The 12,042-nt window shown below is 37.1% G+C and overlaps 2 protein-coding genes across 2 annotated transcripts; one reads left to right on the forward strand and one right to left on the reverse strand.

The window, feature by feature from the left end:
- Nucleotides 1-2,983: 2,983 nt before the first annotated feature.
- Nucleotides 2,984-6,630, forward strand: LOC124185957 (microsomal glutathione S-transferase 1-like). The gene is made up of 2 exons (XM_046577214.1): nucleotides 2,984-3,199; nucleotides 5,522-6,630. The coding sequence occupies exons 1-2, from the start codon at nucleotides 3,083-3,085 to the stop codon at nucleotides 5,849-5,851; spliced, it is 447 nt and encodes a 148-aa protein (XP_046433170.1). The 5' UTR covers nucleotides 2,984-3,082; the 3' UTR covers nucleotides 5,852-6,630.
- Nucleotides 6,631-8,502: 1,872 nt separating this feature from the next.
- On the reverse strand, nucleotides 8,503-11,820 carry LOC124185956 (microsomal glutathione S-transferase 1-like). The gene is made up of 2 exons (XM_046577213.1): nucleotides 11,604-11,820; nucleotides 8,503-10,193 (listed from the first exon to the last, which is right to left on the reverse strand). Exons 1-2 carry the CDS (start codon nucleotides 11,718-11,720, stop codon nucleotides 9,861-9,863), a joined length of 450 nt encoding a protein of 149 aa, XP_046433169.1. The 5' UTR covers nucleotides 11,721-11,820; the 3' UTR covers nucleotides 8,503-9,860.
- Between the last annotated feature and the right edge of the window lie 222 nt (nucleotides 11,821-12,042).

Raw genomic sequence — 12,042 nt, forward strand, 5'->3', positions numbered from 1 at the left:
CACGCATCCGAGACTCTGAGAGGGGACCCTTGTCGGTCTAGCGAATACGACTTTTCAGGATTTTCGTTTATTTTTTTTTTGGGTGGCGAGTAAATGCGGCCTCAGACAGGAGATCGGCAGCAAATTCGAACGACGTTACCGGATGGCAATCGCGGCGGATCGCGACGAAAAGAGGGCCTCACACGAGGCTACCCTCGCGAAGTCGTCACCACGCCACTGTCGAGTTACGGGGTACCAGAGACTGGCCAGCCAATCAACACCCCGCGACAGCGGAATTCAACGATAGCGATAAGCTGGGCTGTAAGAATTTCGTAACGAGAACCCCAACTAGATCGGGAGAATTTTGACTACGGATAGCGCCTATGTTCGAGGCATGTTCGAATTTGCAGAGCTCGTCACTTGAGTCCTGGCGACGTTTCGCGGTGGTTACGATTGAATCAAGCAAAAGTTGAAAAAAAATTGTGTGCGACATGGCGGAGACCGGTGTCGGAGAATTCCTCGTGTGGATGCAAAGCGGTCAGCGCTTGTAATTCTTTGCGAACATATTTCGAGCACAAGTTAGATTGGCGCACTGGTAAACGGTCGGCCCACTTATTTATTGAGTTAGAGCAGCGCTCGAAATTTGTTTGCCGATCTCCTTTATGATGACCGTAGCCTGAGTTTTCGCGATAACGCGTAGAGTCAAGTTGATCCCTGTAAAGTCTCGCGTAAAGTCACGGTTTCGAGTGGGGAACAATTTCGGTTCGAAATTGAGTGTGGCCAAATTCCGCTGCACGGGGTCTCGTCGAGTCTGCGTATGTAAAAAGTGTCACCTCTCGTGTGGGTCGCGTATCACTGTGCGTAGATGCTCGGTTTAGCGGGACGGGTTGCGAACTTTGTGGAAATAGTGACTACGACTGGAGCTCGGATGCGTCATAATACGCTACACACAAGCACGAAAAGAAAAGCTTCCTAGATTTATTAATTTGGTCGCGGTTGGCGCGTCGAGTCACGTCCTTTTGGTTTAGTTTATGAATTATTGTGTATCAGTAAGGTGGCGACTAGCGCACGCAGAAGTAAGATATCACCTAGATTTAATAACGATCGCGATTAGCGCGTCGATTATGATCTCGATTACGTTTTTGTCTAGCGGTTCATGGTTAAGTGACGATTAGCGTCGTAGTTAGTAGAGGACGATCGCGGGCAGCGCATCGAGTCAAAATTTTGTTTTTAGTTTTTTGTGAGTTGGGGTATTATTAAGACAGCGACTAGCGCACGTAGGACGTAGAGGTCTCCTAGATCTATTCATTTTTTTCATTATTTTGTTTGTTCTCTTTTTTTTTTGGTTAAATCTAAGCATTTGTATTTGGAATCGCGGAGAACGACTTTCGCAGTATTATTATTATTTTTATTTTTTTTTGTGTTATCGCTGGCTAGAAATATATTATTGGAATTTTATAGTGATTTGGCCAAACCACGCGTTGGCGTACGTGTGTTGTATCTTTCTCTACCTAAAAATTACCCCTCCCCTCTCCGCGGTACTGAGCTATCGAGTATATGGTCGCGGTATTTCGCATTACCGATTTCGAGGCGTGTTAATCACGCCAGGCGCCCAACAAATTTCGCGATATTGTTTTAGGTCCAGGGTACATCGTGGACGCCGATTTATTGTGCGCGCGTTAAGTTCTTGGTCATTTTCTCCGAGTGACCGAAGAGCGGGAAAAAAAACGGTTGTACGTATAAATGACAGGACAAAAATTGACTTGACGGATAATGTTGCGTTGGAAACAGGATTGAATGATTTGAAAGTCATCGGATTGAAAATCAGTTACTGAAAAACAATCGCTGATTTTTCAGTATTGCTATTTATGTAATTCTGAATATTTCAAAATTTGCCCTGTGAGAAAGTGATTTTTCCCATCTTTTCTACGGCTTTGAAAAATTACTAATTGCATTGCAATATTTAGCATTTCAACAGTTGAGACGAAAAATATGCTTTCATAAGTGCATTAATATTATACAGAAAGTGAAATAAATATTTCAGCTGTTCTTCGTCACGTTTCTAAAAAAATGTATTACTGAAAGACAATTTTAGCAGCTTACCAAAATTTCAAATAAATCCACAAGTCTTCTATAGTATCTATATGTAAATCTATAAGTCGTCTAGTTAATTTGCAACGAACCTCATGATAGATCCATTTTCATTATTCATTTTTATATTTATTCAAGAACTTTCGTAAGTTTTCTTAATTAAAACCCGATTGCCGCTTCCAAATTCTAAGAAAAACTCATAAAATACGTTGATTTTTCTACATATCTTTAACGTGCTTCTAAGCATAGAGAAAAGAGTTTCATAATTTATTGGATGTTTTCAAAACTTGAGATATCCAAATTTTCATCTCATCATTTTAAAAGTGCTCAACAAACCAAACAAAAATCCTTCATATGAACATTCTTGAAATGATTGGAACTAAAAACGGAGCCTTTCAAAATTTTTCCAAAATATCTGCAGCTCAAAGTTGTGTTATTTCGTCGTACATATTTCTTGTACGGGACTTTCTCAACTTGTCAATATCACGATGACGATGGTATGTTCCCAACGTTTTGCACGCGATAGTTGTTGGTCATAAAGAACCTCTTTTACCGGCGTGGTCAGTTGCTCGGTTGATAATTGGTGAAACTGGTAAGGCCCCCAAACCCGGCCTAACCCGGCAAACCGTTACGAAAAATAATCCAGGGTTGTCAGTCTTTATGTATCATCAGTCGACGCCCACGTATACAAAGTTTCAAGTGAATCGCATTCAAGGAAAAATACATGCATGAAAGGGCTAGAGAGAATTCGGAAAAACTGTGAATGTGCTAAATTTAGTCGGTCAAGTAGAAATCCTACATCAGCTTAAATAGTCTGCACTTCTGTCGTTAGCTAGAGCCACCGGCTGAAATGATTCAAGGGTATCACCGGCATGCGTGTGAAACGGTGGCTTCATCGCTTTCGATACATGACTCGGCACATCGCTAGGATCGCCTGGTTACATTTCAGCCGGTCATAGAAGGTTCAGTTGTAAACACGACTGAGATCGGCGCGTACCGGCGTGACAGCAAAATGGCACCGAGCATAGATGCGGAGACGTTTAAAATTTTTGGTTTTTGGGGCAGTATATTAGTCCTAAAAATCCTGGCTATGGCGGTGCTTACGGGCCGTCAGCGGATGCGGAAAAAGGTGAGTTCGAATTTTGTCCGAGCTAATTGTTGCGTGGAGCTCTATTCCGTGAGCATAATAATTACACGCAGGGATAGAAAATTATAAAATCAAAGATACATGTCAGATGAACTTGGGATCTTGGAACTTTAGGATTACCTGAAATTTAACAAACCTTTTATAAATTCAACTTTTTCAATTATTCTAAAGGTGCTAAATAGCAATTTTTATTTCAAAGTTTCGACAGAGTAACGTTACTAACTTCAGCCTCGTTTCTTGCCTTACGCCTTACTTTGGCACCCCAGCTAGAACCTTCTCAATTATCTATTTAATTAATGACTTTTTGGCGCATCGCCTACGGAATTGTGGAATAATTAATCATTCCAGACGGTGACGATGTCGGAGCTTATATAATGTGAGATAATTTCTCGATAAGACGATAAACCTTATATTTTTCAGCTATTAGCGATCTAATTTTTTTTTCATGACTGATTATTTCACAAATTATGTACACGCCAACCGGCGTTTCGGTGAATCGACGCAACTATCGGAGCTATTAAGGAGGTTCGACCGCAACTTATGAGTCAAAATAATGTTTAAATTTTTTTTTAACTTTCAGTTATCCTAATATTTCTTAAAATTCATTAATTTAATTTAAAATTATTGAAAAAATTTGATAATTAATAATTTTTATTTATTCAATAAAATAAAGTAATAAAATGACTCGTATTTATTACTCGCCGAATTGAATAAGCAGATTTGGCAACAGCGCGTTTGATTATATCCATTACGGAGACGTGCATGAGTGTGTAAGTGAGACATTTGAATAAAAAAAATGCATTGTCGTTACCAGGGAAAATTTAGTAAAAACATTATGTCATTTTCTGTATTTTCTCTCTCTGTAACTATGTTTCTATCCTTTTATTTTTTCTCAGCCGTTGACGCGGCGTTGCCAAATCTTTATTCGAGTAAATAGCCGTCGATAAAAGAGTTAAAAAAATAAAATTCAACTTTAAATATTTCCAAAATTATATCGGTAATGTAATATTTTTATATTTTTTTTATATTTTACAATAGTTCAAGTTTCTTGTGTATAGTTTTTTATTCGTTAAAGTTGGGAGGTTCATATTGAAAAAAATAAAAATAGTCTCGACAAAAGTTTGTCTGCCATAAGAGCCCGTGTATAAGGAGAGATTAAGTGTAATTTTTGAAATTTAATATCCAAATAACTAAACGGTGAATCATTTTCAAATTTTAGGATATGATAAATTACGTATTCATTTATATGTATACTTAATTTCTAAGCACAAAGTTGGAAATTATTTTTTACGTAAGATCCGGTCGAACCTCCTTAACAAACGGTTGGCAATTATATCATCCTAGTTTACCTTGAAATAAAACCTGTCTGTGTTTTTTACTTTGATCTCACGTTTACAAGACTTTTATAACGACTATCCATGAATATCAGAAGATTGTACAATATTGTTTTTCATAATACTCTATACTTCCGAATATTGTCGGCTAAATACGATTCTTCTTCAAGTCCGGAATTCTGGATAGTATAACGCTTTTTTTTAACTCTAAATGCCTCGAAATGAAATGAGTATTGATGTTTTTACCAAATTGAAATATACGTTGTTATACGACCTTATAATCACCATCTGACAAAGCTTCGGTTGCATATAAGACTGTGCGTTACCGCATAACACGGAATACCAGCGTTCAATTGCGCCTAGTAGGCAATTAATGCTTTGAATTAAGTATACATTTTTCTCGCAGTCAAATTCCTTGAAACTGGGTATATAAGTGTTGTCGAGGTCACTGATTTTAAAAATGGGGTTAGATCTGAGAAATTTTCCAAATTCAAAATGGCGGATCTAATACGAACGAATGGGATCAATTTTTATATCATCAGTCCACCGTATTAGATCCGCTATTTTGAATTTTGAATTTTTGTCGTCGGATTCATTTTCAGCGACCCCAAAAACTCAAGATTACCGAGTTCCACCTTTTTAGTCCCCATAACCTTCCGACAATTACATTTATTCTGTGAAAACAGGCATTTTGAACACTTTCTGTATTTATAGAGTTCACCATATTCGCGGAATCATCATAATCCCTCTTAAAACATCAAAATTAACATATTAGAAGTTAAATTATGCAAAAATAGAACAACCAAAAGTGAGAGCGATATCTCAGAAACTGAATATAAATCTTGAATAACCGAATCAATAAAGGTGTTTCATATATGAGACTCTGTGCCCCGAAGGGTCAAAGTTACACCTCTAATCAGCATGAGAATCGCACACTTCGTCATGATTCCGTGATCAATTGTGTTTGCAGGTTTTCGCGAATCCGGAAGACGCCGCGAGGGACAAGAAGGCAAAAATCGCATTCGATGATCCAGACGTGGAACGAGTTCGTCGGGCCCACTTGAATGACCTTGAGAACGTTGTGCCATGGTTCATAGCCACTTGGATCTGGCTAGGAACGGGTCCATCGACGTGGCTGGCCGGCTTGTTGATCCGAGTTTTCGTCCTGTCCAGGATTCTTCATACCGTCGTATATGCAGTTGTACCTCTCCCCCAGCCTTCCAGGGCAATTGCTTTTTTCCTAGGATATTTCGTCACTTTATACATGGCAGCCTCAACGATATTGTATTACTCTTACTGAGTCGGTTATAATTTTTTTACATCTGTCTTTCAATTGAATTGATTCAGGGTAAACTTTTATAACGCACTAAGTGTCAAGTTCAAGTGATGCTGTATAAACTATAATACACTCGTGTCGAATAAATATGAGGCTGAAATTTGTAAACTTTATATGCGACGATGCGTTTTCACGAAGAATCGAGATTTTGCAACTTTTGTGGGATAGTGGAAAATTCTGTAAGCTGTTACAATGCAAAACACACTTGTGTATTTTGCAAACTTGAATAAATTCAAGTCATTCTAAAATCACAGAGTTTAGAGATTTGTTACAAATATTTCTTTGCGTTATCGTCACTATGCCTTGACGGGAGAAAACCTCACAATTTATTTTAAAATCTACTCTCAACTTTTGAGATAAATTCGCAACCCCAACTTGAAGACCGTGGGATCGACCTATACAAACAAAGTGGCGGGGGAAACGAATTTACCCCCATTGTTGACGGTTGACCCCGAAATGTTGCGTAATTATTCTCAAACGTGAGGGTTCACCCTCGAATACGGTTGGATGAAGAATTACATTTTGAAAAAAAGATTCGCGCTACACGTTCAGAATTTCGGGGGGTTATCCGCAACTTTGGAAACTAGCCCAAAAAAGTTGGGGGTTTTCCCGTTACAAGGGTAACTTCAGCCTCGTAAAAATATATTGCATTTCAAAATCATCATTTTATTACGTTATGTTTGTACCATAGCTATTATTATTATGTGATTTATTACTGTTCAGAAAATATATTTGGAAATGAAGTGGTTGTATCATTCATTTACACTTACCCACATGTGATATCTTGATTTTTTCTTAGGTACATAAAAACGTAAAAATTATAGCACCTGAAAGGAAGTGCAAATATGAAGAGAGGCGGAGGATTCATCACGTACGTGGGTGTATTTTAACGAAATTATTCGTCGAATGAATGTACTCTCTGAATTATTGAAAGTCGTGGAATTGAAATTATTTTCTATTCCATTATTTTATTTGGAGAACCATAACAAACGTATTTATAAAGCTGTGAGACTGATGAAGATTAGCTGGAAATTGTAATTCAATTGTGATGGTCGATTCGGTACTGTTCATAGAAAAAGTATAGGAAACTTTATCGAATGAATTCAAATGTTGTAAGCTCAGAGAAGAAGAATCATGCCGAGTTACAATGGTTTGAACAGAGCGCTAGAGCTGATTTCCCTAAGCAAGCAACCAAAGAAGCCAGGTAATCAAGAAGAGCGTCTACAAAAGATACATGTACTATTGTTTTGACAAAAAAAAAAAAAAAACACAAACTGTATGGGCCAAGAATCGAAGAGTAAAGGCAAAATTGAAAATTCACTTTTTATCATAAATATGTAAAACTCGTACTATTCGTTCTTCTATGTTTTATAGTTTTATACATTTTCAATGTGGCTCATACATATTGAGATGGCGCATCGCGGATCGTATTTCAGTTTTTCTGCCTGTCAAAACCCAATATTTTTAATAACGTTTCGCTTTTGATACTCAAGGCGTCAATTCGACGCATCGCGGATTATACTTCGGTCCTTTTGCCTTTGAATATCGTTTGAATTTGCCTTCAACGTTTGAATTTGAATTAGTGAACTCTTCTCACTCTGATATCACGAGTTAAATCAGCAGTCGTACGTCCGGATTGATTTCGGTACTTCTGCTCGCTAAACTATTGATTTTTAAAAGCGGCAGATCTTAATATTTAATTCATGTCCTGGCTTCGTGTTATTCGATCGAGTAAAATGAAATGTACGTATAACTTCCGGAACGACGTTTTGTCGCGCTACATTTAATCAAGAGTGAAAGACATCTTGTTACCTTTGTAATTTCAATTACAAAGTTAGTCTGTAGGTCCTCATAACGATAAACAGGAACAAACCGAAAGCGGAAGCATTATTTATTCTCTAACCATCCGATAGCGGAGGTTTTATTATCAATTACCAATCTGTTCCTGTGTACAATTTTCCAATATTAGAGGTTCAGTATTATACTTACATGTCCAGTTATCCACTAGCGGAAGTGGAATTATCCTAAATACTCACCCATCCGAAATACACTTAAAATTGTGCTAACTTTTAAACATCCAACATTCTTACTCCAAACCCATCATATGTATTCCTCTTATCCCGTTAATTGTTTGAATAAACACCTCGATTTTTCATCACGTACAAATTTTCTGTCTTGTCTGGTCAATTTCTTGCCTACGATCATTTATCTAACTCGAGATCTATTCATAGCTCGTGGTATATATACAGTCCAAACGTCCGGAGTAGGATCTTGTCACTCTCCGCTTCTGTATTTCCGCTTCGTACTCAATTGTTATTTCAGAAAGCAATTGGCGCCCAACGACCATAATTTTTGTACAAAGTTCATGTCGCCAGAGTGTCACAATACAGACTGCAGCTATTTTTAATTATTATTTTATAATTTTTACATCAACGAAAGACTACGATAATTAGAAAAAAAATTGGAAAGTTTTAATGAGACGTGATTTCTGACCAACTGCATCTTCTAATGATCTTTTGAGTGGTTTAATTTTTCCGTGCCTTTACTTGGCGTTACATCAAGTGCGTAGGTTAGTGTAAAATCATGCAATTATCTGCACAAATATGCTAAACAAATGATGCATTAATCTCGTCACCGATTTTATTATTAATAACAGCATGTATTACAAAGGTAGCTGGAATTCATATCATTGTTACGTATTGAGTGCGATTTACCCATTTTCAAACCGATAGCAGAAGCAAAATCCTAGGGAAATTGCACTCAGTGCTGTAAGTCCGTACATAGAGGGAAAGGAATTCTTGAACAGGCAAAATAGATTTTGTTGGAGTGCATTCACTTCAATCTGGTATCCCTTGTTTGTTCCAAATATGATGATTTCAATTCAACATTTTCTATTTAGTTAGTTTGGCAAAATGATTTAGTCAAGCTAATACCTTGATTCAACGAAAGTCTTTTCTGTCACGATCTAAGTAATTGATTCGAGTGAACCTCACTCAGTTTCATGTGTTTCCGAAATTGAGTCAACTAAATGTTATTTCATTTAACGCTTATGTATTTTGTTTCTCCAAGTCGCATGCTCGTTGACAGAAACAATTGGGTACTTCAAATAAAATAAGTACACGAATCTAGCCTACGAAAAATTTACATCGATCGAGTTCCATAATTTGTTGATCTAATCGGAGCTTGTTTGGCATAACTGGTTAAATTAGTAGCATTACTTGTTTACAAAGTAAAAAGAAACGCTACATGCTTTGAAGAAAGTAGAGTATATATTCGACGTAAGCATCAGTATACTAGTACCATAAACGGCCACTAGGCGGTGAACCTTCGCGCTACGGAAGTAGCTTTAGAGATGGTTATAAAATCGAATAGTCGGGTACGAAATCAGATACAGATCGGGTGAGGTAAATTTACCACTAGACTTCCTGCAAGGAAATGAAGTATAATGACGAGTTTAAAATCACCGAAATTGATGATGACTGTAAATAAACAAAGGCTGTTGGCACTTGTTCAATTCATAGTTGGTACGTACATAACAATAAGTTTTCGGGTCTAAATCCCACAAGCTTTGTAGTCGACGCAATTATAAACGATATCATTTCGGAAAACACATTATGTGCGCTTGAATAACAGTAAGGTTCAGTCAATGCAAAACGATACAAAAATGTCGTATTTTTGAAACAAAACAATTACGGTGCATTCACTCAAATTTTCAATCATACCAATTACGGATTTTCTTGATAAAGAGGTCGCATTATCGCAAAGAACTTGCCCCGTGTTATCTTGAATAAATTGACAGTCAGCATGATCGTTCAAAGGTTCGATTCACTTCTGTAGTATGTTGACACAAGTATTTCGTTGAACTAAGTAAGTATTGCGTTCGCTGCGTTAAATCATTTCGTTGAATCAAACGAATATCACTTGACTGAAATAATCCTTTCCCTTCGTGTAGGGAAATGAAAAATTTTTTTCTCTAAGATGAGTAGTGCATTATTGTTGAAACCGCCATGTAGCCGGTGGTCAAAAATCCTACGCCAAAACTGAGGCCTCTTGCAGGTTGTGGAAACGGTACGATTGCGTAGACGATGGTGTGGATTATCCTCGTGATGACGAAAGTTCGGATCAACAAACTGGCCAGCCATGTTGATGGATCAGTTCCTATCCAAAGCGAAGTGACGATGAACCATGGCACAACATTTTCAAGGTCGTTCAAGTGTGCTCTGCGGACTCGTTCGACATCTGGGTCGTCAAAGACGACCTTTGATTTTTTACTTGCGAGTGATGTGTCCTCCGGATTTGCGAAGACCTGCAATTAGTTTCATTTTTATTTAGCAAAGCAGCGTATAGCGCCAAGCTATTTACACTGTAATTTTCTCTTTACTTTCAGACCTTGGAACAAAAATTTCCTAGCAGTTTTTATAATTCAAGAAAGTTTGCTGATGTTGTGGGACGTGCAGTTGGTTCAAAAATGTGTTGTCTCACAAACGTGATAAGACAAAAGATTGTGAAAGTATCTTTGAACCTATCTAGTGAGATCTAACTAAATAAGTTCCCATGATATAAGAAAATTTGTTGAAGACACTGACGACGAAGATGTTCTGTAAACATCGCATCGAACAGCGTCACAGAAATAACACTATTCCGTTACTTTTTCACAGAAAAATCCATTATACATATAGGTACCTTGTTCAATTCCAATAAACAATATCTAATTTTAGTCGTTAATAAATTCTTCACAAATTGTCTGTGAGATAAAATTGTGGACAAGAACAATGTATTTCTTCCTAATTTCTAACAAAATGAGCTGCTTTTTATTAGAATCAGAGAAAATACATGATTTTTTAAGTGAAGAAAGTAGTAGAATAATGCGATTTCCATGGTGTTCTTAACAACGAGGTTTTCATAGTTGAAGTTTAATGGTTTAAGAACTTTTTATACGCAAGAGGGATTTTGTGGGATGTCTGTGGGATGTTTTGCGATTCAGATTTGATAGTGATGATTAACGTCGGTTGATTGGGAGAAAAGTGCAAAAGTCAAATGAGAAATTGTAGATAACACAGATATACATTTGTAATTCTTGATTAGTTCCAACTGAATTTTTTTTTTCAAGATACAAAGAAGTGAAGAGAATTTCAGCAATTCAATATATTATACTGCAGTGAATGACGTTTTTTCCAATATATATAATACATAATTTTGCTCTGCATTGTAAAGGAATCGTTTGACTCGAAATAAAACACAATATTATCCAAGGTCTATTTTTTTATAATTTTGAAATTCACTGGTCAGTCCATGTAAGATATGAACAGTACTTAACACGAATTAATCGTTATATAATCCGTCTTACACAACAATATTATCGAGACTGGAACAAAAAAAAAATGGTGAAACATTTCAAAAATAAACGGTATCTCAAGGTCTCGATAGGGGATCAGAATTGGGGAATTAGTTTGATTACAGACTTTTCCCGACAAGAATTCCCATAGTGACTGATAATTTGCGGTCACCTCGTACATTTTAATATTCTTATTTTTTTCTATAAATTGTTTCGAGTAACGTGATTCTCCGTTTTGTACGCGATCCGAGAAAGAAGAAAAAACAAAAGCAAGCGAACGAGGAGAGAACACGAAACCGGTTTTCGGACTCAGAAATAAGAGGTGTTAGCCTTAGCCTGTCCTATGATTAGAGTGACCCGGTAAACAAAATTCGAACTCACCTGTTTTCGGAATCGTTGACGTGCAGTAAGTAATGACATGGCCAAAATTTTCAGAGCCAAGATACCGCCCCAAAAACTAAAAATTGATACAATTTCGGGATTTACGTTCAGAGACATTTTGTCGTTGTTTAGATCACACAGCTCACTGGTATGAAATGATATTTCAAACTAGTCGACAAAGTTGACGAGTCATGCGTGATGTTTGTAAAATATTATCAAGTTGATAATACCCTGCTACATGCATATTTCGTGTAAGATGACGCTACAAATCAGTACCGATAGTCACTCACTCTGGTGGCAATAATACCAACTATGAATGCGACACGGAAAAATCTTCATTCACTCTAGTGGCAACATTACCGACTGTAGATGTAATGTAGAGAAGTCTACCTTATTTGCTCACGGTATTCTTTGCGTTTGATAAATCACAAATCGCGTT

The sequence above is a fragment of the Neodiprion fabricii genome, chromosome 7 (assembly GCF_021155785.1).
Source record: "Neodiprion fabricii isolate iyNeoFabr1 chromosome 7, iyNeoFabr1.1, whole genome shotgun sequence".
NCBI lineage: Eukaryota > Metazoa > Arthropoda > Insecta > Hymenoptera > Diprionidae > Neodiprion > Neodiprion fabricii.

Bases quoted from the DNA above. Each gene is read 5' to 3' on its own strand.
- LOC124185957 (XM_046577214.1), top strand. From the start codon at position 3,083: ATGGCACCGAGCATAGATGCGGAGACGTTTAAAATTTTTGGTTTTTGG. The intron at 3,200-5,521 runs GTGAGTTCGAAT...TTGTGTTTGCAG, and splicing joins GTCAGCGGATGCGGAAAAAG to GTTTTCGCGAATCCGGAAGA.
- LOC124185956 (XM_046577213.1), bottom strand. From the start codon at position 11,720: ATGTCTCTGAACGTAAATCCCGAAATTGTATCAATTTTTAGTTTTTGG. The intron at 10,194-11,603 runs GTGAGTTCGAAT...AACTAATTGCAG, and splicing joins GTCAACGATTCCGAAAACAG to GTCTTCGCAAATCCGGAGGA.